At 52.2% G+C, this 24,436-nt stretch overlaps 11 protein-coding genes across 11 annotated transcripts; 7 read left to right on the forward strand and 4 right to left on the reverse strand.

Moving 5' to 3' along the window:
- Positions 1 to 154: 154 nt before the first annotated feature.
- On the reverse strand, positions 155 to 1,680 carry N7482_002627 (M28 family metallopeptidase; the record flags this gene model as incomplete). The annotated part of the gene is made up of 2 exons (XM_056684752.1): positions 155 to 1,558; positions 1,609 to 1,680. The coding sequence occupies 2 exons, from the start codon at positions 1,678 to 1,680 to the stop codon at positions 155 to 157; spliced, it is 1,476 nt and encodes a 491-aa protein (XP_056548358.1).
- Positions 1,681 to 2,522: 842 nt separating this feature from the next.
- Positions 2,523 to 3,580, reverse strand: N7482_002628 (NmrA/HSCARG family protein; the record flags this gene model as incomplete). Its single annotated transcript, XM_056684753.1, has 2 exons — positions 2,523 to 3,472; positions 3,520 to 3,580. The coding sequence occupies 2 exons, from the start codon at positions 3,578 to 3,580 to the stop codon at positions 2,523 to 2,525; spliced, it is 1,011 nt and encodes a 336-aa protein (XP_056548359.1).
- Positions 3,581 to 4,464: 884 nt separating this feature from the next.
- Positions 4,465 to 5,311, forward strand: N7482_002629 (uncharacterized protein; the record flags this gene model as incomplete). The annotated part of the gene is made up of 3 exons (XM_056684754.1): positions 4,465 to 4,731; positions 4,802 to 5,028; positions 5,098 to 5,311. The coding sequence occupies 3 exons, from the start codon at positions 4,465 to 4,467 to the stop codon at positions 5,309 to 5,311; spliced, it is 708 nt and encodes a 235-aa protein (XP_056548360.1).
- A 4,977-nt stretch (positions 5,312 to 10,288) lies between these two features.
- N7482_002630 (uncharacterized protein) lies at positions 10,289 to 11,101 on the forward strand (the record flags this gene model as incomplete). The annotated part of the gene is made up of 1 exon (XM_056684755.1): positions 10,289 to 11,101. The coding sequence occupies one exon, from the start codon at positions 10,289 to 10,291 to the stop codon at positions 11,099 to 11,101; it is 813 nt and encodes a 270-aa protein (XP_056548361.1).
- A 1,054-nt stretch (positions 11,102 to 12,155) lies between these two features.
- N7482_002631 (uncharacterized protein) lies at positions 12,156 to 13,221 on the forward strand (the record flags this gene model as incomplete). The annotated part of the gene is made up of 2 exons (XM_056684756.1): positions 12,156 to 12,194; positions 12,334 to 13,221. 2 exons carry the CDS (start codon positions 12,156 to 12,158, stop codon positions 13,219 to 13,221), a joined length of 927 nt encoding a protein of 308 aa, XP_056548362.1.
- Positions 13,222 to 13,780: 559 nt separating this feature from the next.
- Positions 13,781 to 14,017, forward strand: N7482_002632 (pantothenate transporter; the record flags this gene model as incomplete). Its single annotated transcript, XM_056684757.1, has 2 exons — positions 13,781 to 13,840; positions 13,898 to 14,017. 2 exons carry the CDS (start codon positions 13,781 to 13,783, stop codon positions 14,015 to 14,017), a joined length of 180 nt encoding a protein of 59 aa, XP_056548363.1.
- Positions 14,018 to 14,976: 959 nt separating this feature from the next.
- On the reverse strand, positions 14,977 to 15,343 carry N7482_002633 (uncharacterized protein; the record flags this gene model as incomplete). The annotated part of the gene is made up of 2 exons (XM_056684758.1): positions 14,977 to 15,231; positions 15,290 to 15,343. 2 exons carry the CDS (start codon positions 15,341 to 15,343, stop codon positions 14,977 to 14,979), a joined length of 309 nt encoding a protein of 102 aa, XP_056548364.1.
- Positions 15,331 to 16,065, forward strand: N7482_002634 (ERF4 family protein; the record flags this gene model as incomplete). The annotated part of the gene is made up of 1 exon (XM_056684759.1): positions 15,331 to 16,065. The coding sequence occupies one exon, from the start codon at positions 15,331 to 15,333 to the stop codon at positions 16,063 to 16,065; it is 735 nt and encodes a 244-aa protein (XP_056548365.1).
- A 565-nt stretch (positions 16,066 to 16,630) lies between these two features.
- N7482_002635 (AP-2 complex subunit mu) lies at positions 16,631 to 18,104 on the forward strand (the record flags this gene model as incomplete). The annotated part of the gene is made up of 3 exons (XM_056684760.1): positions 16,631 to 16,967; positions 17,046 to 18,036; positions 18,086 to 18,104. 3 exons carry the CDS (start codon positions 16,631 to 16,633, stop codon positions 18,102 to 18,104), a joined length of 1,347 nt encoding a protein of 448 aa, XP_056548366.1.
- An 833-nt stretch (positions 18,105 to 18,937) lies between these two features.
- N7482_002636 (CHAT domain-containing protein) lies at positions 18,938 to 22,954 on the reverse strand (the record flags this gene model as incomplete). The annotated part of the gene is made up of 1 exon (XM_056684761.1): positions 18,938 to 22,954. The coding sequence occupies one exon, from the start codon at positions 22,952 to 22,954 to the stop codon at positions 18,938 to 18,940; it is 4,017 nt and encodes a 1,338-aa protein (XP_056548367.1).
- A 360-nt stretch (positions 22,955 to 23,314) lies between these two features.
- N7482_002637 (uncharacterized protein) lies at positions 23,315 to 24,343 on the forward strand (the record flags this gene model as incomplete). Its single annotated transcript, XM_056684762.1, has 3 exons — positions 23,315 to 23,451; positions 23,501 to 23,648; positions 23,723 to 24,343. The coding sequence occupies 3 exons, from the start codon at positions 23,315 to 23,317 to the stop codon at positions 24,341 to 24,343; spliced, it is 906 nt and encodes a 301-aa protein (XP_056548368.1).
- Between the last annotated feature and the right edge of the window lie 93 nt (positions 24,344 to 24,436).

The raw sequence follows: 24,436 nt of genomic DNA on the forward strand, positions 1-24,436 counted from the left end.
TCTCAATTCTTGGTTACGAAAATCCCAAAGCCTGTATTTGGCAGAATATGAAATATACTCGCCGGAGACGACAATTGTAATTGATCAGTAAAAGCTGGGTTGAATCGGATGTCACTTCATATCAACATTGGCGATCTGCAACGGAGCAAACGTGTTACTTTTCGACCTGAGAATGGAAACATCCGGTGTTCTTCGTGTAGGCATGCGACCGAGGTGCTCTTTTCTTGACCTCTCGCCTGGCGGGTGTTTTACTCCGGGGAGGTATTGAAGCAAGGCTATTGGCGTATGTTGCGACGGCGAAAGCTGTAGCCCTGGAATTGATCAGGAATGCCTCATGGTTGAGATTGGTGAAGTTATCTCCAGCAGCATGATAATTCACATCGTAGGAGATGTTCGCTTGGCCACCGAACAATTTTGCCTCTGCATTGCTCTTGATGCCTTCAGCACCAGTGAAAAGCCCACCTGCAGGGATTCCACGAGAGATGAAACCGTCGTAGTCGGATCGGCCATCGAAGGCGGTTGGAATATACGGTAGATTCTTCGAAGTAAAATAGTCCTGAAACAAACCCTCGATCTGGGCAGAGCCCGCTGGTCCAGTCTGGTTGAAGGCGTCTCCGTCGCCATCATAGATCATGAGCGCGTAGTTGGGCGAGGCGATCATATCAAAGTTGAGGTACAGCTTGATTTTTGCTAGTTCATCAGAGTCCAGCTGTGAGGTGTAGAACTCGCTACCCAGCAGGCCAAACTCCTCCCCCGTCCAGAAGCAAAATCTCACGGCATTCTGGACGGCGAATCGTGTCAACGCCCGTGCGACCACAAGATTACTGATGATTCCCGAGCCGTCATCGTTGATGCCCGGGCCTGCTTCGACTGAGTCTGTGTGGCCTCCCAATGAGACGACGTTATTGTGATCACCGCTTTTGGTCTCTGCAATCACGTTAAATGTAGTGCGATTCTCGATTTTGCTGTCGATCTCAAGAGACACGGTCACCACGCCCTTCGCTGCCGCACTGAGTAGGGTCTCGCCGTCAGCATCAGAGATTCCCGCAATAGCGGAAAAAGATCCATGGTCACTGGATACTCCGCCCAGCGTTCCACTAAGAGCCCCTGCAACGTTGTTATAGACAAGTACTGCGGCTGCATTGGCGGCTGCGGCCAGCACCGACTTGTCTGCGAAAGTACATTCTCCACGCTTGACTAGGGCGACTCTACCAGCCACGTCATTCGGGTAGTCCGTCGCACTGCATCCGAGGTTTGAGACCACTGCCAGTTCTGCGGTAACATCAACGCTGGGACTGTATGTCATGGCAGCCACTTCAATCGACTCGCCGTCGACCATCAGAGAGGACTCTGCCTTGGTCCATGTGTGCACCTGTGGTTGCTTCCACACATGATAGTAGCCGGTCCTCTTCAACTCGCGATAGAGGAAGTCAACGGTATCGTTATGTGCTGCGCTGCCAAAGACACGGTTGCGCTCAGGATACGAATAAGCGAAATCCTCAAGCTGTTGAGTCCCCTTTAGGAGGTCTTCCAACCGAATCATGGAGGGAAATTCATCCTATTAGGTCAGATTACCTGATAATTATGGCATACACCATGCGCACATACCGGTGAGACCAGGGGCTTCGCCCGACCAGCTAAGGCCACGGACAGATGGTATATAAGAAAATGCCACTTCATAGTCAAGTACTTCACGAATGAATAACCATTCGGGGCCAATGGTGGGAAGGGTGTTCTTATACCTATTCTTCGGCCTTTCAGGGTCCATGTGAAGCACGCGTTCATAAAGTACAATGATGCGTGATTGGCAGGGCCCCAAGGGATCTGCCAAGAGGCGGGCAGCCCTTGGCAGAGGAGGAAGCAGCTTCATAGGCCCGGCGAGTGTCCGAGGCCAACAATGCAGGCGGAACCCCGACGGGACTTGGCAAGGTAAGGGCTGAGGTTACAGTGCCAAGTGTGGTCTTTGAACGCTGCTTTGCCTTTAAAGGAAGGCGTTATAGGCTGAAGATATAGGCTACAGTGGTGCGGGGATTGTCCTTGGTGTCACTAGTCACTGCAAGAAATCGAACACGCCCCCCTCTGCCCCGCGCACCATCTCGATGAATGTTAAGTCTAGGCTGCGCTAAAGCCCTAACTTTAGGCCTGGGGTATGCTGCGGGTTATTCGCATACTTTGAAGGCTCGAGACCCGTGTAAGGCCTCTAATCAACTGTTAACGGTAGAATTGAGAGCTCAACACGTCGATGCGCCTCATCGCTCGTTCCCTCGTAGGCTTTCCACCGCTAGCAACCTGAATCTTGCCTCTCTGCCCGTCCGCAAAATGGCGCTAAGATTCCCTTTCTCCAAGCTTCAGATAATTCGTGATATATTGCTAAGCTAATCAGGAAAGTAGTAAGCCTCAGTTATCAATATTCGCAGCAATGCTCGGTAATTTGGAAATGTCACAACACCCCTTACTCGTGTCGGCCGACGACGAAGCATAATACCACCGAAGTGCAAATTCCCACACCACTCGCTTTTTGACTACTTCCGAGCCTTGTCCCGGCGGTCCTTCAGCAGCGACGTATACTTTCCACTGTAACCTGTCTTTTCCATCCATTCTTTTACGGACTTCACTCTTGTGGGCAGAATTGTATCCAACAATTGGTAGTCCCTCTTAGTCAAATTGTCCTTCCAGGTATTCCAGAACCCCGAAAAGTTCTCCCGATAAGTGAGTAAAGTCGAGTCATCTTGATCAGTCGAATGACCAACTATCGCATCCGGATCAAGGATGCCAAGCTTGAAATACTCCTCCAAGCTCACGTCCTTATACACGGCCTTTTGACCCGTGACTTGTGAAAATGCAGATGCGAGATCTTCCCACCGGATATCCTCAGTCGCAACATGCAACACGAGCCCATTGCTCCGAGCCGGGTTATCGAAAATCCATCTTGCATATGCTCCATAATCCTCCAGATAGATAAGTGGGCACTTCCCTTCCCCAAGAGGAGCCGCAAAAATCAAGATGTCCGGATCTGTAGGATCAGGGAACGGGCGCAGAAATTCCGTCAGAGCCTCCATATACATGCAAGATGTCAAAACAGACCAGGCCATAGGCGATGTCGGCTGTGCAGAGATGAAGTCCACGACTTTGCCCTTCCCATCTAGATGACCACATCTGTACTTATGATTGAAGTTGCCAAGCTTAGAACCGTATTCCAGACCGGCGTAGACGAAGTGCTTGACTTGAAATTCTCGAGCTAGCTCATAGAGCCTGATGCCCCAGTAGATCTCCGCTTTTTCGCCGATGGCGAAGCCGTTGGTGTTGACGAAGACGCAGGTTATGTCTTTAAAGGCTTGGCGGAGAGTAGTTTCATCGTATGTGTTTCCTTCCAAAATCGATACGCTTGGTAGTGATGCTAGGTACTTGGCCTCTTTCGAGGACGCGCTTCTTGTGAGGACGTGGACGTTATATTTGGAGTCAGTGGCCAGAGCTTGCGAATAAGTTAGAAGCTGTCGTGAGATGACATTTTCAGCGCACATTTGACAACGGGCACCCCCTGGGCACCTGTTCCACCGATGACCAATACAGTTTCCTTCATATTAATGTAGTAGGTTGTTCGTGAGCTAGCCGGCAGTGACTTAAGAGCAGTTTAGAAAGAGAGAAGTGGGGATAGATCTATATACTGTCTAGCCCCAGTATCTGACGTCATGAAATCCAAAATTGCTGAACGCGGCTCTTTTGCTCCCTTTGTACATGCTATGTACCGTACGTTCCAGACTGTCCTATCCTCTTACGAGAATTATGAACTGTACTGTACTGTACAAAACCAGTGCAGGGATAAGCGGATGCTGAAGAAGTCCGTAGTTACAAAATATCCCCTCGTCCAATACGTTCTATACCACAACACGTCCAAGCTACAGCAGAGTTATTTTTCAAGTTCACTCATACGGATTAGCGTGGTGTCGGGTACAGGCCGAGAAATCAAGTATCTACTCAGCTCGAGAATACTCTACAGTAGTATTCGAAATCACTCAGACTTTCATTCCCGAACCCTAGCTTGAAACACACTAGTCTAATTTTAGCCATCCCCTAGTGATCCCTGTTAGACTGTATTGTATTCCCCAGTAACGATGGATAAGTTATTGTTATAATACCGTAATTTGCTTTGGAATTTGATAAAATCTTCTATGCAAAGAGAACAAACAAAGGGGCAATCCTAACAATCTGGCATAATCCCCCCTCTATCCTACTCTTTTGCTATACATCTTTATCGTCTCATTATAGGTACGTAGTCTTCACTTGACAGTATATCCCGGAACGGTGATCGAGCTAGTGCTTACCCTGTTGGCGCCTTAGTTGGTGACTGGAGTCATGCCGCGACCTTTACCTAGGTAGGTTAGTCATGATAACCCGAAAACTGCCATCTCGACTCTCTTCCCATCAACATTGCCACGTTGCCCTCTTCATCCCATTATTGATGTAATGTCTCGAACCACTGAAGATACCCCGCTGCTGTTGGACCCTACAGCCGATGAATTAGGATCCCCGAATGATGAGCGATACACTCCCATTGTGGAAAGACATCAACAACGATGCACCAAAACCATCTTCATTTTGACGTGGAGCTCGGCACTACTCGCGGTCTTCATCCTTGTTCTAGACCTGACCATCATATTTATATTTCTTGCCCGATTCGGGAATATCATGCCCTGGGCACCAGAGGGTACCCTAGTTACCCTCTTGTGGACGGTATGTTTTGATGTCACGCAAATATATACTCCTTACCAGGAAAGTAGGCCACTAATCACAGCGACAACAGCTCCTGGCTGCCGGATTGATCTCGTTCCTTAATCTGGCTCGTCTGTATCTCTGGAACCGACCTATCTGGCTCTGGTTGAACCTGATCCTGGACCTCGCCATCGCCGTGTTATCAATCGGTATTGGTCTATCGAATTTGGGCCTCGACGGCTCCGCCTGGGACGCAGATATACCCCTATGGTTTATCCGTATCGCCCAGGTCGTATCCGGGTTGGCTGTGGTGTTCGGGTCAGTCATTTCGAAAATTTCCTCTCTGCTCTTCTTATTATTACATATTAACGCCCACTGGACATCTAGACTGATTCACTTGGCTCTGTTCCTCGTGCGATGCTTCCTGTCCTTCAGCTACCGGCCCTGGCGTGAATATCGCAATTGGACGTTTCCCCGTGGACGCTTTAGCATTGAGTTCAAGGTGCAGTTTATGCGACAGTCGGACAACGCGGAGGCGTCGCCCGACGCTACTGCCTCTGTCACCGGAATCCAAGCAGAATTGGCGGCGCAGAGGGTTTGAGAGGGTCCATTCCCAGTGTGCACCAGATAGAGCAACTGAGTCAAGCCAATCCATGTTAACTCATCAACAGATCAATTATACATAGGCAATACAAAATTCCATTTCTAACAGAATGCCCGAATTAGATCGATCGTTACTAACAGGCCAACCCCCCACCGCATGATTATATTCACTCACGCTCATTAAAGAGCTACATCTACAGTCCGTAGTTGAAAAGTGCTCATCACAAACCCAGACAGGGCAGGTAGAATCGTAACCATGTGGAGCGAAGACTAAAGTACATAATATTAGCTCTGATTGACTATCTCGTGCAGCAGAGAACGGCTAGAAGCAACTAGAACAGGCAGAGGAATAGGCAGAAGACTTGATTTTGTGCGCGAAGCGGGCAAACGAAGGCCTTATATAGCCTCGCTGGCGCATGGGCACGAACCTACGGTAGTGAAAGCCGCCGAAGAGGTGGCAGAACAAATTATTAAGACAGCGAGAGTTTGTCGGAGACTACAACTGACCTGAGATAATCTGGATCTAAAGTTTCCCGTACTTGTGGATAGGAGGGATAGAAATGCGCAGCCATCCAACCCCGCGCTGACGCTTTCCATCCTATTTGAGTTGGGGGTACGTGGACACTTCAGTTTCTCCGAATATTTATAATCGTAGGGTGGCTGTATTCAGCGTCTTCGGCCATTTGAGATGTGGTAAGCGACTGGCTCTCTATAATATCGCGGACGAGATGCAGCTTTGACGGGAGAAGTCTGGGAACCATTTTGCAAGGTCTAACGTGGCATTTAAGAGGAACGAGTGTTGAAAGCCTGCTTGGGGACCATAGGATTGAAGGAGGGGGCACAGAGGTATTACGGTTAGTTCCCAACCTATACGAGTTGGCAGTGCGTGGATGGTGCCAAACTACCGTAGGTTTCTGCGAATATTTATAATCGTGACCTTGCTAAATTCGGGCTTCTTCGGCCATTTGAGCTATGGTTAGTGACTGGCTCTCTATTATATCACGGATAAGATATAGCCCTAAGGGGACAAGTCTCGGGGCCATATTGCAAGCCTAGTGTAGTGTGTCGGTCAGATGTTATTCAACAGAAGAAGCCTGTTACTTAGGGAAGAGAAGAGGGGTGAAGTGGTATAGCAGTTTCCTATCACTTACAATAGACAAGGTCCCACCCGCGTCATGTAAAATTCAGTCTCTATGTTAGGAACAAGGGGATCGACGGATATACCATATCTGTGTTTCAAATTGGGGTTCGGGAGTTAAAGTCGAAGAGTGTGGAGGTAAATCTGGTTTTGAATACTACTGTATATAAGGCAAACACTGTACAGGCCACTTGAAATCCACTTTAACCGCCACAATGAAGGCAGAGTTGGTCATCAATAGTGTGTCCATGTGTTATCCACAGTGGCAAACACAAAGGGGGATGTAAGACGCCCTTGATCACATACGAATTTAGCGGGGATAAAGACAGCCAATTGGCCACTGGCCACAGAATGCAACGGGGCTGTGAAAGACGATGGTGCCTTCTCGTTGATGCACAATGAATTGCTCCTCCCTAGAAGCCAAGAGGGGTCCCGGATTGGCTACAGTCAAGGGCTGCAGGAGTGCGGCGTGTGATCAAGGACGGGTGATCAGATGTCTGTTTGGACCAAGGAAGAGGAGCAGAGCAAGAGGGGAGGGGTGCCTTTCTCAAGAGAGGGAGGGAGGAAACTGCCGATCCCATCCACACTCGGTGGAGAGTCTCAGAGAGGAGGCCAGTGAGGAAACTGGTGGATAAGTGAGTTCGATGAAGTCCCTATTTAGCCCCATCATCTTGTTGGGAACTTGAGCAGGGCAGATCAACAAGGGCTGTCCACACAGAAGAGGCTTCGATCGTTGAACAAACCACGAAGGCTAAGGGGAGGTTGCAGTAATGGCTTTCATAGTGCAAAATAGACAGAGCGGAACGAGACTGGGTGGATATCTGGTCACAGTCAACCAAGACAGTCTCAGAAACTGGCCACAGTCCCACTTCCATGGGGCCGTCAACAATAAACAAACCATACACTGGTTAATCTACTTAAAGCAGCTAGCCCCACGAACAGGGCAGAGCTGTTCCTCCAAGCCAGAGTGATCACCCGTCCGATCTCTCGTCATCCTCCCCATAAATGCAGTCTTTCCCCATCCGGATATACTGAATGAGACATGGGGGGCTATAGAGCAAGCCACGATCCTTGTCAGGGACAGACAGGACCGGCGTCAGATGAAGTCGCTTATGAAGGCGGGAGTGTGAAACCTGAAGGGTATATTTCCCTTCAAAGGAGAGGTTCAGCCCTAGAAGGGCTACGGTTGGAGGTACAACGGGCTGTCCCAGCCACACCTACGCACGAAGGGCCACACCGCGGGAGACAAACAATCTGCGCTTGTGCCTGCTGCGGGCAGAAATGTCTTGCATGGGTGACTGCAGGGATGAGGATGACCCGCAGTCACGGTGCGCAATCTGCCCATGCGTAGCTTATCGAGCGCCCGGGGCAACAATCAAGGAAAGTAGAGTAAAAATATCGGATCAGCTGCAGCCGATGATGTTGTGCATCCCCGTGTCCCGAGATGAACCTTGTATGGGCCTATCCTAGACTTAGCGGGAGAGATAGTCGTGATGTTGCGTATCCCTTGCGTGCGATGGGTTGGACAATTGGGGCTGGGGGGGATGAGGGGTGAGAGGGGTACACAGGTTAACTGAGCCTGCCACACTCAGCCACAGGGAGTGGAGAGGAGGGGAGATCCCTTTGTTTGTCTTGAAGGGTGACTAGAGGATGGTCCTGGGTGGTAGAAAGTAGGAGGGTGGGACCCCTTTTGTTTCACGTAGCAAGAAGAACTGATGACTAATTTTGAATCAATGGGGTACAAGAAAAAGGAAGCCTCAGATGTACTTTTGAATATAGTTGTTGATATTCGGTTGATTCATTGGACGTTGAGCAATGGAGCCGCCGGGGAGGAGGCCGTCTGCACCCCACAAAGCGAGATACAAGCAGTGCAGTAGGATAATGCAAGATAAAGCGGCAGCACGAGTCTGATTGTCGGATCTGGGGTCTTGTCACATCTTGCCAGGGCAACGGGCCCTGCAGGATGCAAGGACTATAGAGCGGGTCACTGAGTCAACAACACCTACGATCCCAGATGAAGGGTTCTTCTAGGAACGCCAAAGGTGGGTTCAAGGCGGAAGAATCGGTATGTCGATATTACTTGCAGGGCCACATGCTCGGCGCAATGGCCTTAGGAGGGGTTATATTCTATACCGTATGCAACCTTCAGGAAGGAGGGAGAGATTGGAATTGGTTTCTCGGAACCTTGGGGAGATCGAACGCAGGGTCCACACTTATTTCCCGAAGGTTCGTGGTCCTTTCTAGGCACACAGAGGGTTCCTTCCTAGCGATTAAATCGGTCTCTCTGGTATTTGCCCGTACACTGGCAAGTACTCCGTGCGATGTACTCCGTACGCTCTACGGAGAGCCCACGAGCTGACCAATCGGCACGTGGTGCCTGTCCGCTAATTGGCTGCCGCGTCACGCGTCCTCCGCGCGCGCGAGCCGCGCGACGGAGGCGCGTCAAACTCGAATACGTAACGATCGCGTCGGCCTCGGCCATTGTGATCTCAACTGCGGTTGAGTTGCAGAAAGGGGATTGTGAATCAGGTCTACATACCAGTATCTCCTTCTCGAGGGCTGCTATGGGCAGGGTCACCAACCCTCCAGGGCTGGGGAGCAGGGCCGCAGGACAGGACGAAGGCTGAGGGGGCCTGGACGCGCACCCGAGAGTTATTAAAACGCGTCGGGCCACCACGGGACCCAGCAGCACAAGATGACTCGAACTACTCTTCTTTAGCTCTTCTGCGTGGCCTAGGCAGTATCATGGGCAGTATCATGGACGGTTCGGCGCGGGAAGCAGGATGCACGTCATAGGCATTGCATCACTGGGGATTGCTGCGGGATGCAGTCATCATGATATCGCTAATGATCTCTCGGGCGGGCCATAGCTGTACAAAGCATATAGTTGATACAATAATCCCAATGGAGACAACGGGTCGCGGGTCGCCAACCGCATTGGGAAAAGTAATGACGGACGCCCTTGAGGAAATCGTCTAAGTCCCTGGTGAGCTTTAGTTCGCCTTAGTCTCCTGAATTGCAACGTTTCAGGGGGCCCGAGTCACCTCGTGCTCCCCTGCCGGTGATCGCAGGCCTTGCGTCCTGCATCCCTCGGTCTCCCTCCTTTTCTCGCTGTTTCACTGGGAAAGGCCACGAGCAGAGCTGATCAACGAGGGGTCAGTAGAATTGCAAGAGCAGTCGAGAGCCCTTCTGTAGAATAAAAGAGAGGAAGAGGGCGTGGTTGAGGTGTGGTTCATCGTCGTCACTCGTTGTCCGACTCGTCCCTGATTTCTGCCTAGGGAAACACGCAGGTGACTCTTCATTCGTTTGGAGTCTATTTTTTCACTCTTTTGCTCTTCTCTCTCTTCTTCAACTCTTCACCTTCGCCACCCTGGCAATAATAGCACTCGCAGTCTTCAAACATTCCCACCCCCGCTACGCTTTGTCCCGTCAGTAAAGAGTGGAGCCCAGCTTGACATTCCGGATGTTCGCTTGACCGTTTGCGGGCACCCAATTTTCTTTTATCGGCCGCCCCCCGCCAAACTTCTTTCCTCCCTAAAACACTCGCTCAACAAACAACCCCCCCCCCCCCCATAATAACCACCCCACCCATCGCTTTGCCTTCGGATCGGGTGGAAATTGAAGCGCATCCCAGCGACCGTCTCGTCCTCTCGTTCTTTTCTTCCCAACTCCATCATCGCGCTTTGCAACCACCTCCGGCGCATTTCGCGCACAAATCCACCTGGCGCGATCGCAGCGCAAACTCCACCACCGACTTCACCACTCTCTCAAATCTCTTTCAACCCTCTTCGAGCCTCGCATTCGCGCCGTCAGAACGTATATACCTCTTGCGCCACCATGCTGCTCCCTTCCGCCATTCCATGCGACGTGCGCCGGTCGTCTCGCTTCGCTCCTAGTCGCCTCTTCACGACACCTCCCCCGTCCGATCGGGGCTACCCTTCTGGCAACGGCCTCCTGGGCACCTGCCGTGCGCTCCAGTCTCTCCTGAACGGTTCACCAGCGCCGTCGCCGCGCCGCACCCCCAAGCCGCAGCGCCTCCAGAGTCCACTACCCATCACTCAAGCGCGTCGCTCGCCGCGCACGCGCAAAACCGCACGGCCTGCATCGCCGCAGCCAACTCCTCCCCCGACCAAACTTGCATCCACACCGCCGCCGCCGCCCTCCGCGCCCGCGCGCGGCGCGAACAAGCGCCGCCGCACGGAGTGGCAGGATGACGACAGCGATGCAGACTTTGGCCGCCCTATCTCTACACCTAAACGCCGTCGGCATGTCCCCTATGAACTGCCACTCGGCCTTTCCTCGACAGACTTCTATTCCCTACACTCTCCACCCTTTACACAGTCACCTCCCTCTCCCGCGGGCCGGCAGATGGTTCCGCGCGTGCAAGAACCAGCCCCTGTCACGTCCATCGATCCGGACTCTGTCCTCCCCTCTATCGAAAAGCCGGATGAGCCGTCTGCGGCTTTCTTGAATGATTGGACTGCTGAAGAAGACCAGCGCCTGATCGAGGTTGTTCTAGAAAAATTCCGTCTCTCCCAACAAGAATGGGATGAGTGTGCGCGCCAGGTGGGACACCGCAATTGCGTGGACGTCGGGCGCCGATGGCACTCCCTGGTGGAAGAGGGACGTGTCAGCCTGCGACGACAATAATTATCGCTCTTCCCGTTTCCTTGCGCTCTTAACGCCTGTATTATATGCCCATATTTCCCTTTTCTTTTCCTTGTTCTTTCCCACCCCTCGATCCCTGTTGCAAGAAACAATCATGTATTACCATTTTCTTTGGGCTTTGCTACCATACTTGTTGATGTCCATCTCTCTTTCGTTTTTCGCTTTTCCTCCGCGTGGATCGTTTTTATTGGGGTTTCGCATCTGGCTATGTGAATAATTCGTCTTATGTTCGGTTTACCTCCTGTCTTCTCTCTTGATTTTGGGTTGTTTTATATGCTGTACATGGACCTGCTCTCGTTGCAACTGCTTTTGGTTCGGTTGTTGAGCACTGTACTACCATCTGTTTATTCTATGTGTCTACTGGACCTGTACTTTTACTATGAAGATACCACTGTCGATTTCAATCGCATGCTTTTATTATATTGGGCTTTTTCTCTCCTATTTTTTTCTAAACAAATAACTTCGGACTGTTGCTGAAGCAACAGAGTTGGCTTTGCACGCCTTGGATGTCGACGCGTCCAAAACTATATATAGGTCCGCTACCCGACACTGCATAACTAATCTTCTGCAAGCATATGTCAGAATCAATTCCGCCAAGAGCTAGGCACTGTGCGGCCGATGCATCACCTCCACTTCCAATCTACCTACAGTCCCATTCCGAGGCCTATCTCGGATCCGTCTGATCAAACCGCTGCTTCGAATTCGTCAGTCCCACCCGCTCTACCCGAGATATGCGGAGAAAAATCCACCCCACTGCGGGGGTGGAGGTCTCACTGAGTCGGGAGATCGAGCAAAAGGATTCTCTCGAAGATGAAATGAATCTTGGTGACAAATGGGGTACTTCCCTACGTGTGTCGGGGCGGGGTATGTTACCGTCTCTTTGGGTGAGACTGATCACTGCGTAGTTGCATAAATATCCCGCTACCACCTCAGGACGATATATAAAGCCAGTGAGACTGGACTTTGAAAAGCCCCTCCGTGGTGGAATCCTGTCTTCAAATCCCCGAGGCTTGAACTACCATACTCCACCATAACCATGGCGCCTAATATGATGAAAGCTGCTATCTGCAAAGAGGTATCCTGCCAATTCCTACCCTCCCCTAGCTCGAAAAAAATTGGTCCGTTCTAAAACAGATTACCCATGCTTGAATGATTCTGTCCGCCACTAGCGAATAGCTATTGAGTCTGTTATAACGTTCTTCAAACAATGATAGGCAGGCAAGCCCCTCGTCGTCGAGGAGGTCCCAGTCCCAACACCGACTGGTCGAAATCTCCTTGTGAGGGTGCAAGTGGCCTCCCTCTGCCACTCAGATCTCTTGGTAACTGCCGGAAACAGCAGTTACGCGCTGCTACCACAGATTATTGGCCATGAAGCCATATCCGTAGTCGAAGCCCTCGGCCCCGATGCAGCATCCTTCAGCGTAAAACCCGGGGACCGCATCGGCGCTCCACTCTGGCAGGATATGTGCCTCGAGTGCTGGGAGTGCAAAATCATCGGGCCGCAGCACTGTCCGAAAATCACCATGAAGGGCATTACGAGCGCTGGGTATTTCGCAGAGTATGCTCTGGTCGATGCGGCGACTGCCGTTGTCATACCAGAGACGAGCGGTGTGACCCCAGCGCAGTTGTCGCCAATCTTTTGTGCCGGAATCACCGTCTGGGATGCACTGGAGCGGGCGAAGATTAAGCCGTGGGAAACAGTTGCGATTGTGGGTGTGGGTGGGTTGGGCGAGGTCGCGACAAAGTATGCGCACGCGCTTGGGGCGAGGGTTTTGGCGCTGGATGTGCATGATGGGCAGTTGGAAGGTGTCAAAGCTGGCGGGAGCGCAGATGGGATTCTGAACACACGCGGTTTGCAGCCTCAGGATGTTCGAGCGCAGGTTGCAGCTATGAATAGTGGCCGGCTCATCGATGCGGTGGTTGTTACCTCGGGTTCGGTCCCGGCGTATCAAACGGCGATCTCGATTTTGAGGCCCGACGGCCGGTTGATGGTTGTCGGCATACCGCAGGAGCCGTTGCCGCTGAACCTGGGGCTAGTAGCAACTAAGTCATTTAGGTTGGTACCCTTTAACCACTGCAGATACCGCTCTGATGTTCAATAGGATTATCGGAGCTAAGGTGGCTGGTCAACTCGGGGCTACTCGGTGCTTGGAGTTCTCGCAGCGCAAGGGGATTTATCCCAAAATCAATCCGAGAAAGTTCCAGCTCGAGGATATCAATGAAATGATGGCGCTTATGCAGGATGGGAAAGTACAGGAGGGGAGAATGACAGTGCAATTCTTCTGAGACGCTTCCATAGGATAGTAGCGTGACTGCGGTAAGTACTCAGTCGAATCGCTATGGCGGGTACTCTCATACTGTCTGGCATGGGAGATTCGGACCACAGGGCTGTACAGGGCCTTATCCTTCCCTGAATACTAGCCAGCTTATTTCCAATGTCATCGCTGGAGTCATTTCGCAGTCGGTACTCAATTTGTGCTTTAAAGGACTTGATTATAGCCAACGCTATTGTGGTGATTGGCAGATCGAAGATATGCTATTTGCGATCACTGGCTAATATCTCATGGTCAAGAGCACCCCCTTGCTCAAAAGACCTTGGCTCGTTATGTAGTAAGTAACATACTTTTGCTCTTCCTCAATGTCAACACCATTCCATACATCATGTGCATGAGTGTTGTTTCTTCGAATATTGGAGCCTTAACCAAAATAGCCGTTGGCAGAGTATGCCAACCAAATGTCTTCAGTTCGGGCGGGCTACTAGCAAGCAATGTTCTATAGGTAATAATTTTTGCGTCCTACGGTGTCGGCCAGATTGTGGCGCCGCAATATGCGACAGGATTCCGAGCGTTCTATATCAGCGTAGCCCTGATGAGCGTGATCGTGGTCCTCGTGGTGTAAGCCTGCACCTTTTTTATTATTCTTTTTTAATCAATTTCTATATCTCCTGTTCCGGCGATATAACCAGGAGCTATCTGTAGAGAGACAATATCACGAAAGGAAGAGGATTCCGCTGTTGTGACTTTTACGGACTTTCAGGACTTGACAGACAAGGAGCACCCGCATTTCCATTTCCGGTATGTACGTTGGATGATCTCCGTGCATCGTGATCTGCTGGCGGCCAGGAGATCACTTGCGTACCCGGGGCGATCTCATGAAACAAGGGAGGGCAATGGATTAATCACAGTGAAACTGGGGCACTCGACTGGTCGTATTCGAGCTGGAGAGGGGTTGTCGGAGAGCCTTGGCGTTCATTACAGGTTCTGTTGTAGATAAAATGCTTCCCCTAGCCCTATTTTCCCGGTTATTTCGGTGCGACTTATCATTCATTACGGTGGCTTAGATCCAGATCATCGATCAGTCTGCGGCGAGGCTGTTCTTTTTTTGTGTCTGCCAAGCGGATCTCCGAGGGTTTTTGCAATTTGTGACTAGTCAAGCCTCGAAAATTTGAGCCTTACGATCCAGGACGTCCTTGTGAGATCCAGCAAGCCATTGTTCATTCTTGGATCTCTTCACTATTCTTTGCTTCTTTTCGCTCTTTCTAACTCTCCCTCCATTATCTGGTCGAGATTGACCTCTCTTCGACACTCGTTCCTTTCCCAGGAGGCTTTTCCAGCGCCGATCTCCAGCTCCCTCCCGCCCCGACCTCCGACCTCCGACCACGGCACGCTCCCTTAGCTACCGTTTTCCTTCTCGTCCGGGAATTCCCTTTGTTTATTCTCAAAACGGCGTTCTTCGCGAGTCCTCGTCCTCGGAGGGAAGCTGAAATCAACTCGTCTCGCTTCCTCGCGCGTGGCCAGCATTTCCAGCATTCCTTAGGACCTCGTGGAGCCAGCGGCGCCCCCGTGGAGGCGACTTCGTCATTCAGCGCACCGCGACGACAGTGCGTCCCCCTCACGGGCCCGTCGTCGTTCCCTGCCATTCTCCGCCCGCCTGCCGTCCGCCTCGCCAACCCTGTCAATCACGTCCCTCGCATCACCCCCGTCACCGTTCCGCCCGCCCACCGATCCGACGAGAGCCTCCCCCTGGGCCCTCAGCGCGACGCCTACCCTCTTCTCAGCGTCCCCGAGCGCCGGCGCAGTCGCCTCACGCCTTCTCCGACCTCTCCGACCAGCCTGATCGTCGAGCATAGTCAGGGGGAAACCGAGAGCGGGCGCACCAGCATTGCTTTACCCCCGCGATACCGGCGCAGCGAGCAATTGTCCCCAACGGAGATGGCGGCAGCATTTGCCGGGAGTGCGGCGAGGGATGTCGAGAACCTGCGGCCGCCAGAGGAAGTGTACCTCGCGCAAGATGGTACTCGCCGCCGTGATGATGACCGACCGCGCCATGCCCAGTCACAAACGTCGCTCCGATCACAATCGCAGATCGCATCCGTCCCCTCGAACACCGGCCAGGCCCCTGATGTCGCCGATGAATTGGCTTGGGGCCCCGCGCACCCATGTTACCCTCACTTCAACCCACACGTTCCCATCGGTTCGCAGGAATACCTCACAACACGAGTCATTCGAATCCGCCGCGACTGGATGATCAAGGGCGATTTGGCGCCGACTTTTTCCAACCTGTACCCCGAGATTTTGGACCCATTACTGCCAGAGCAAGAGTTCCGGAAAGTGATTTCCACAGTCAACAACGGTCTCGTCAAGGCCTTTGACCCGTTCAGCTTGCGAAATTTGTTCGACGGGGCAATTGGCCTCCTGACCGGCTGGGTTTGGGATGACATGAACGCCCCGGGGATCAAGGGCCAATTGCAACATGTCGAGACCTGGCTCGAGAAATGGAACCGTGAAGTAGGTGCCAAGGACGGAGTCCACATCTGGAGTCTGCGCCGCACCGCGTACATGTCCCTTGACATTCAAATCCCAGATCCTAAGGTCGGTGTTGTGCCGAGCGAGGGTCCCTCCATGCCGAATACCAGACCGAGTACTGGTGTGGGACCGGGCAACTGATAGGCCTACTGCTGCTTGTCTGCTCTTCTTTTCGTGCGATTTTTCTCCCATTTGGCTGTCTATCTCCTTTGTAATCATGTGGATTTCTTTCCCACCTCCCAAGTTTTTGCATGATATCCCTCCCCCAGCGACGTTCCTTTGATTCTCTATCTCCACGTTTTCGTTACTACCTTGTAACTAATACCGTTTTCGCACCCGCTCCGTCGAATATCGACCCTCGGGGGTAAATAGGCCTTTTGGCCTGTGTTAAAGATATCTAATAAGTGTTGTTGAGAGCTCTTGTAGACGTGAAAAGCCAGACCAGATTTATAACTGTTGATAAGAGACAATCCTGAAATTTATTCCGCTTAATCAAATCTCCACAATAAACCTTCTCAGTGCCCCTTATCAAGCGCAGCTACAAAAATGCGGCATGCAGGGACATGTGTGTATACCCACTCCCTCAACCTCGCCCAGGCGGTGTCGATCCACTCTAAACCCCCCCTCCCCACATCACCCCCGTCGCCGAGCTCCTCAACGTCGACCTTCCAAACGGGATGCGACCTCTCCCCAGCCCACCACCATCATGCTGTCGGGCATCCTAGTCTTCAACCAGAAGGGCGAGAATCTCATATTCCGCGCCTTCCGCAGTGACTGCCGCCCGCGTCTCGCGGATATCTTTCGCATCCAGGTCATTGCCAACCCGCAGGTCCGCTCCCCGATCCTCACCCTGGGCTCGACCACCTTCAGCCATGTCAAGCACGAGAATATCTACTTGGTCGCCGTGACCAAGAGCAATGCCAATGCCGCGCTGGTGTTCGAGTTCCTTTACCGGCTCATCCTGCTGGGGAAGAGCTACTTTGGAAAGTTCGACGAGGAGGCTGTGAAGAACAACTTTGTGTTGATTTACGAACTGCTTGATGGTGCGTGCGACCTGACGTCTCCCCATGTCCACCTACTAGACTACTAGCTCAAGTCCAATGCCTTATTCATACGGATAGAAATCCTCGACTTCGGCTACCCCCAGAACACCGATCCCGATACTTTGAAAATGTACATCACTACCGAAGGCGTCAAGTCCGCCATTGCGAACTCGCCGACAGACTCCAGCCGCATCACCCAGCAAGCGACCGGTGCGCTGTCCTGGCGCCGCTCCGATATAAAATACCGCAAGAACGAAGCCTTCGTGGACGTGATCGAGGACGTCAACCTCCTGATGTCAGCGACCGGCACGGTCCTGCGCGCCGACGTCAACGGCCAAATCGTCATGCGAGCATATCTCACGGGCACTCCGGAGTGCAAATTCGGACTAAACGATCGACTGCTTCTCGACACTGGCGACTCTCCAGGGGCGAACGGAGGCCGAGGGAGCGGGGGCATATCTGGCAACAAAAAGACTACACGAGCCGCCGCCGGTTCCGTCACACTGGAAGACTGCCAGTTCCACCAGTGCGTGAAGCTGGGTCGGTTCGACGCCGACCGGATCATCTCCTTCGTGCCGCCGGACGGCGAGTTTGAGTTGATGCGGTACCGCGCCACGGAGAACGTCAATCTCCCCTTCAAGGTGCACCCCATTGTGCGCGAGATCGGCACGACCAAGGTTGAGTACAGCGTGGCGATCAAGGCCAACTACAGCTCGAAGCTGTTTGCGACGAATGTTGTGGTCCGTATCCCCACGCCGCTAAACACTGCCAAGACTACCGAGCGGACGAGCCAGGGCCGCGCCAAGTACGAGCCCGAGCAAAACAATATCGTATGGAAGATCCCGCGCTTCTCGGGGCAGAGCGAATACGTCCTCAATGCTGAGGCGACCCTGACCTCGATGACGCATCAGAAGGCCTGGAGTCGACCGCCGCTCAGCCTTTCGTTTAGCATTCTCATGTTTACCTCTTCTGGTCTGCTTGTGCGATACCTGAAGGTTTTTGAGAAGGGAAATTACAGCTCTGTTAAGTGGGTGCGCTACATGACTCGTGCGGGAAGCTACGAGATCCGGTATGTTGAAACCTTGATGTTTTTTCGCTTGTGTCGATAATCTAACCAGTCCTGCTCTCAGATTCTAAAATGCCGACTACTGGATTGGATAGTGTGCATCAGTCCTTGCCCTATGATCATGAACCATCGGGCTGGGTGTCTGGCGTCGAATGGTGTTCTTTCCTTCAGTCCTGCATTCACTTTCACTTGATAGATACATTAGTACACCAGTGCTCATATTATTCTCTTATGCCTGCCCATCTATTATCTACTCATTTATGGTCTCAATCTCCTCATTCCACGAGAACCACATCGTCCTTTTTGTCCTCGCTTACTTCTACTCTTCTCGGTGCCACTTTTTGCAAGCGTACCTCAGAATTGTCTCCCCCAATTGCGTCTCCTCTGATCTCAACATCGTTTCCTTCGTACGAGTATCTCGCTCCGGTCCTGTTACCTGCAAAAAGCTAATCAAAGGGGCTGATCTGGACTCAACCGCGACATGCAAGAGCGGCGTTGTAAGTTTCCCGATCGAACAAGCCGCGAGGCGTTGGTATCAGCGCTCTGTCCAATGAGCAGCTTTGCCAATGCAACCTTTCCCCTTCTCGCCGCGACTTGTAACGGCATCGGATTCTTTGTCGGGTGAGATCTGTTTGGGTCTACGCCCAGTCCAGACGGAAAGTCACACGCTGTAGGCCTGGGGTCCCTCTGTAGACGTAGATGGCACCGTGCCACGATCCGTAGGGATGCTGCTTGGTTCTAGGAGAGACTTATCAGCCCCCTCACCACTTAAACAGAATCTGGTATCCGGGTTTCTCTGATTTGTCGGGGTTGCCGGTCTTCATCTAAGGTCTATGAGGACTCTGGATTCTGCTCGAAAGCGAAGGCTCGCTGGAATGGAACTATCTTTGCAAAATTGAAGTAATTAAGCGTCTTCGTGGACAAACCGGAAGCCTCCGTATCCAACTAGGGTAAACGGTGCCCAGTAGAAGGGGCTGGACCAGTCCAGCTGACTGAGAATCATCTTCAGCGTCAGTAGAAGGAATTCGGCATCAGGTACGAATTCCGCGGGGCTTTGCCCTTCCTCTTCGGTTGCGGTCCAGCTGTCCAGCATGTCGTCCAGAAGCTCACTAGCCTTTTCGCCGTCGAGCTGTAGAAGGTCCAGCTGGGCCCGCCTCATAAGTTCAGCCACAGGAAGGTGCGGCATACTTTTCAAATGGCGGTAGAACAGGGTCATGATCAACATGGAGCCAAAATCACTCACTTTCCAAAGGGACCCGATATAAGCCTGGCAGCCAGTGCTCAACACGACGTGAGAAAAGCCGAGCACTTCACTGCCAATAGTCGCTTTTCCGAGACCACTGAGGCATGCGGCAAAGACCAGAAGGTTGGCACTGCTACGAAGTGCAGACATGTCGACCACCCGGAATTCTTGACCCGCTCCGATGGAAATTGACGAGTGAAGAGGATTGCGGTAGTTGACATCACCATGAGTTCCGATGTGCATGATCAAAGATCCTCCTTCGATGTACCCCCGGAATTCTTCTCGCGTCAGATGAGACGCCTCGATCGGCCACGTAGCGAACATGCGGGCAATATTGACGGCTTCAATTGCTGCCATATGCAGATTGGCCTCTTCATTACTTCGCGCGGCACCGTCTGACCCGTCTGACGGTCCTTCCATCGGCGACTTGGCCAGAACAGATACCGTGGGTGGCCCCGATTTCGACTTCCGTAGGGAGAGATAATGAAGCACAGTCAGACTGGGGACTTGCGAGACTGCCGCGTGCATACAAAGTGGTTTCTCATCGAACAATAGGATCGAAAAGGGGAACGCAGTCATAGGATCCGACACGGAGAAGATGACATGGGATTTGGTTCCAATGGTCTCAGTAAATGGCCCCAGCAGAAGCGCGGAAACCTCCTGCACGAGACGATGGAGAGCCGTCTTGCGTGATTCCTCCTCCTCCCCCAGGTAGCCCGTCATATCTCTCAAGATTTGCATTGCCTGCATCACTGGTCGTCGAATGCCAGTGACGCTGGTTGTTCCTTGGTGTGTTTGTTGAATCCCGTCCCGGGTCACTGCAAAGGAAACGAATCCGCGAGGACTGAAAGTGGCCTCGATCACCACGGCGTTCGCGTCAATGTTTTGATATAACAATCGTGGCTCGATCATGGAGTTGACCGTTTCGATGAAAGTCGTTGCAGAAGATAGAGTCCCGTCTTGCTCCAACTCCTCGATATCTTGTCGAAGCTGCGTAATCTCCTGACTCTGCTCCGGGCTCAATTGTTTCAACGCAAGCAGAGATCGCAAAAGTCGTCTCTTGTGAACAGCTTCTGAGAGCGGGCCCGTGTTAAGAGCACTGGGCATTCCTTGCACTTGCGTTGCTTGAGATTGTAGAGATTCGAGGACCGCACGTGCCCTACTCATTTCGACAAATAGAAGAGCATGCTCCAACCATGAAATGTCCTCGAAATGGCCATGCTCGTATGCCGAAATCGTACTCACGGGGGTACGTGAATTTTCCCAAGACAAACACATGTACGCAAGATTAAGGAAGACGGCATTAATCCACCCTTGACTTGATGTCCCAATCCGAGCATCCAGGTCCTTCGTCTGAACGCGTCGAGTTTCAATGATCTGGCGAGCCTCCAGGAGTTTGGTAAAGCACAGTTCAGGTTTCTGGTCTTTCATGGTTTCGGCAAAGTAGCCAAGTCGAAGAGAATAGTCAAGGGCACTCTCGCTCATTTTCTCGAAAAACGACGGCTGGATGTTAATAATGAGATCAACAATTCGTTGAGCCCGATCCCGATCGCCACCAAACACTACGAAGGTCATTGCGTTCTCCGCAAAGACGGAGAAGTTGTTTCGGATGCCGATCCCTTGCTGAAACTCCGCCAGGTTTTCGTTGAATAGTTCGTTGTCGTCAATGGAGTCCAGGATTTCCCGCGCTTTGGCGCAATCCCCAATCCGCTCACATGCCAGGATGCGGTATAGCTCTCTGGTATAGCCTTTCTCCAGCTCGAGTGCCTCGTCCACAAAGCGACGAAAGCCTTCCTCGGCCTTCAACACATCACCTTCCTCCATCAGCCGGCGAAAGGTAATATCTACCGATGCGAATTTCACTCTCACTGCATCGTGGGCGAGTGTTTTCCGCCAGAGGCCCTTCACCTTATTTTTCGGAAATGAAAGACCGGGATGAGTGATACCAACACTGTCTTCATCCTCCAGTCTTTGCTGAAACTCGTGGAAGCTCTGATCATGCTCCATCCAGAAAGCGAGCTTAGTGTTCCAGTCGTTGAATCCCTGCAGATCCTCAATCCGAACGTAAATATTGCTCACGTTGCGGCTGAAGGTCCACAGGGTGTTGAATTTGTTCGTCGATACGGTTTTGCGGTCCAGCTGTCCCATGGGGGTCTCCGGCGCGGATTGGATTTTATCATCGAAGTAATCGCGAAGTGCATCGACCATGGAGAGCGCGTCTTCAATGAAGATCCGCGATGCATCCGCATTAAACATCTCGTGCTGTACATGGGCTCGCGCAACCACGGATTGGAACAAGGGAATTATGTCTCCCAGAGGCTCGCACACTTCGTACGCGCATTCCCATGCCAACAAGGCCGTGTCCATATTGGAGAATTTGAACCACTCCTGATGTGCATATCGGGACAGGATCATTCCAATGCAGTGGGCCATCGTCTCATTCTTTGCATCCACGCCCCATGTGCCAATTGATCTCGCAATTGCCTTGATATTCACAGGCGCGCCTTTCGTAATCCCCACCATAATTTGGTGGGTCTTTACCAGCTGCGCATTTGCTTCATCTCTTCCAAACAACTGGAGGGATTCCTGTAGTTTCCTTTCGGACTCTGCGAGTAGTTCAAGACCCTGTTTATGGGAGAGCCGCTGGTGACGGGCCACATTATGAAGGCAACATCCTTGACGAAGTAAGACAGCCGCTTGGCCGCGCTTGCAGTTCGCCTCTCGGAAAAGAGCCAGGGCCGCCTCGTAGCACTCTCTGGCCTGGGATTCATATTCATACTTCAGATCAAACTCAATCGGATCCCAGAGATTATCGTTATAAGTGGAACTGGTGACATCGACCACAATCAAGTTCAGTGTAACCGGGCTGGCAAATGGAGGGCTGATCAGGTTGTCCGCTTCCATCATCTTGGAATGGGCCATTCCCACGCGATCTTCCAGTCTTTCGCATCGTTGATAAAGCTCCTCTAAAATGGTAGCGGACAGCGGACTCTGGCTTGCAAGGTGGAGCTCCGCAACCAGTCGGGCCAGATAGGTGCCCAACCCCGTCGCCCCGTGGGCATCCGCTACGTCGCGGAATTTGAGGAATATCTTAGCATGCTCAGCAACTGCAGGGGCGACGTCTTCCTCGGACATGTTTACCCGACCCCCTGGGGAGAGCGGGTGGAATACAGCCGCTAGATTCCTGACTCGCATTGGAAATCCCGCCACAGCCCCCAGAATTTGACACAATGCTTGGTCACGGGCGACACCAAGAGGAAGGTATTTGTGAACGTTCTCCATGAGCCTCTCCGTAATTTCAACGGGCCCACTGGTGTTGCCCAGCATGGAGATATTGACAGGTCGTCCACGCTCATGGTAAAAGCGCAGGAGCGGGGGATAGCGGCGGGTGTAGTCGGCTAAGACGGTGTAATTTGTGTATCGCAGTCCCCATTCTTGTGGCAATTGATCCAAAAGGCCTTTTAGTTCTCCAAGGCTTTTGTAGGCATCTGCCGGTCTGCCGATCAGTATGGAGTGGATGGCTGAGCATCGCAGGTACTCTGCGTAGACGGTCGGTTCGACATCAGATATCTCGGGCCGCGATTGCCCTAAATAGTCCGACGCGGCATCCCAGTCCCCTTGATACTCTTCTGCGAAGAGGGATCGGCCGCAGAGCCCGATAAAATGATCGAAGTCCATCGGACTCTGGCGGGGGTCGATCTGGAGGTTGTCAGTTCTGGCCTGACAGCTGGATGGTATGAGACGCAGTCTTGCGAGCAGCATGGAGTATCAAGATTACCTAGGCCGCATATTCTCAGATGGCGGGGTTCATCGCGTTTGTTCCCACGCTATCACCGATTCCGAATGCTAAGAGGGTCTCGCCAAAACTTGCCCGAATCGCGATAACACAGACGAGAGCGGGTTAGGCCGCACCCCACCAAGGCAGCAACAAAACACCACAGTAAATAGGAGGGGCGATGCCGTCCGAGATCTTCTTTCCACAGTAGTCCACAGGCTGTCGGATAGTCAGTCTTGGCGATCTGTGAAGGTACTAGCAACATGGGGGCTGGTGATGATTCCTCGTTCTTCCTCTATGGTGTGGGGGAACGGCCCGAAGCGTTGACCCTGGGTACGTTGGTGCTGGAAAAGTACTGGCAGCCAATGAATGCCCGCCACTATACTCACCCACTTCTCAGGTACGGATTCTGCGGTCCCCGCTTAGGTCAAAGTTGACGGTTTTCTTAGCGATCAAGCACTGCAAGAGCATGCTTATACGACAAACCTGAATAACGTTGTGTTTCATGGTTCTTCTCGTGTTTCACCCTCGGTTGGGGTTGAAGGGTTGGACCTGATCAACCTCGGTCTGGCCTACAACAAGGATCTGGAGCGCATGGTAGTCGCGGAACGGGGAACTAGAATGATACTGAAAGAGTAGCTCATCCCCATCTCTTGATCATTCGAGCCCAGTCTTACATTGTTCGCAGCCCTGAAACATTTTTCAGTACCAGTGTTCTGAACACCCCACTGGCGCAGCAGAAACTGAAGCTTTGGCTGTCTGCTGCCCACAGTGATTACGTTCTGAATTTCAAGTTTGCTCGACGACCAAAAGTCTGGCTCCTTACTGGTCTCTACTTGCTCGAGGGAGCGCGTACAATTGTTTCAATGGGACAGTCGTCAGAGATATCGGTGGGCGTTTCATCGGCCATCATTGGGGCGCTATCCGGCGTACCTGTCGGTGGGTCCGTCAGTCTGGGCGTAGGATCCTCATGGGAAATGGCTATGGAGGTCAGCGATCCACATGTCTGGGCGGCCCAGTACCGACTCCTGGATGTTCACTTTATCAAAATGGGCAAAGGCGGCGTAGAAGGGGTGAAACTGCCAACAACGATGGGCCTTTATCGGGATATCATGTCGGTCAACACCGCCCGAGGGGGCGAAGGCAACTCGATCAAGCTCGGCCTCGAGGACACGGAGTCCGAAGAGGGGGCAGCGGATGATCAAGACAGCACGGAATTGGAAGAATATGAGCAGTGGCTGGAGGAAGCAATCAAAATATTTGAGAAAGCGCCGAAGCATTATCTGCAGTGATCTTGCCTTTTGGAGTGATGCTTATGGCGATATACCAGGAACAGGCTTTTTTCAGGTGGACGCATCAAGCGTGGTGTCATTATGAATTATGTT

Source organism: Penicillium canariense (genome assembly GCF_028826845.1).
Source record: "Penicillium canariense strain IBT 26290 chromosome Unknown utg000001l_segment0_segment0, whole genome shotgun sequence".
Taxonomy (NCBI): Eukaryota; Fungi; Ascomycota; class Eurotiomycetes; order Eurotiales; family Aspergillaceae; genus Penicillium; species Penicillium canariense.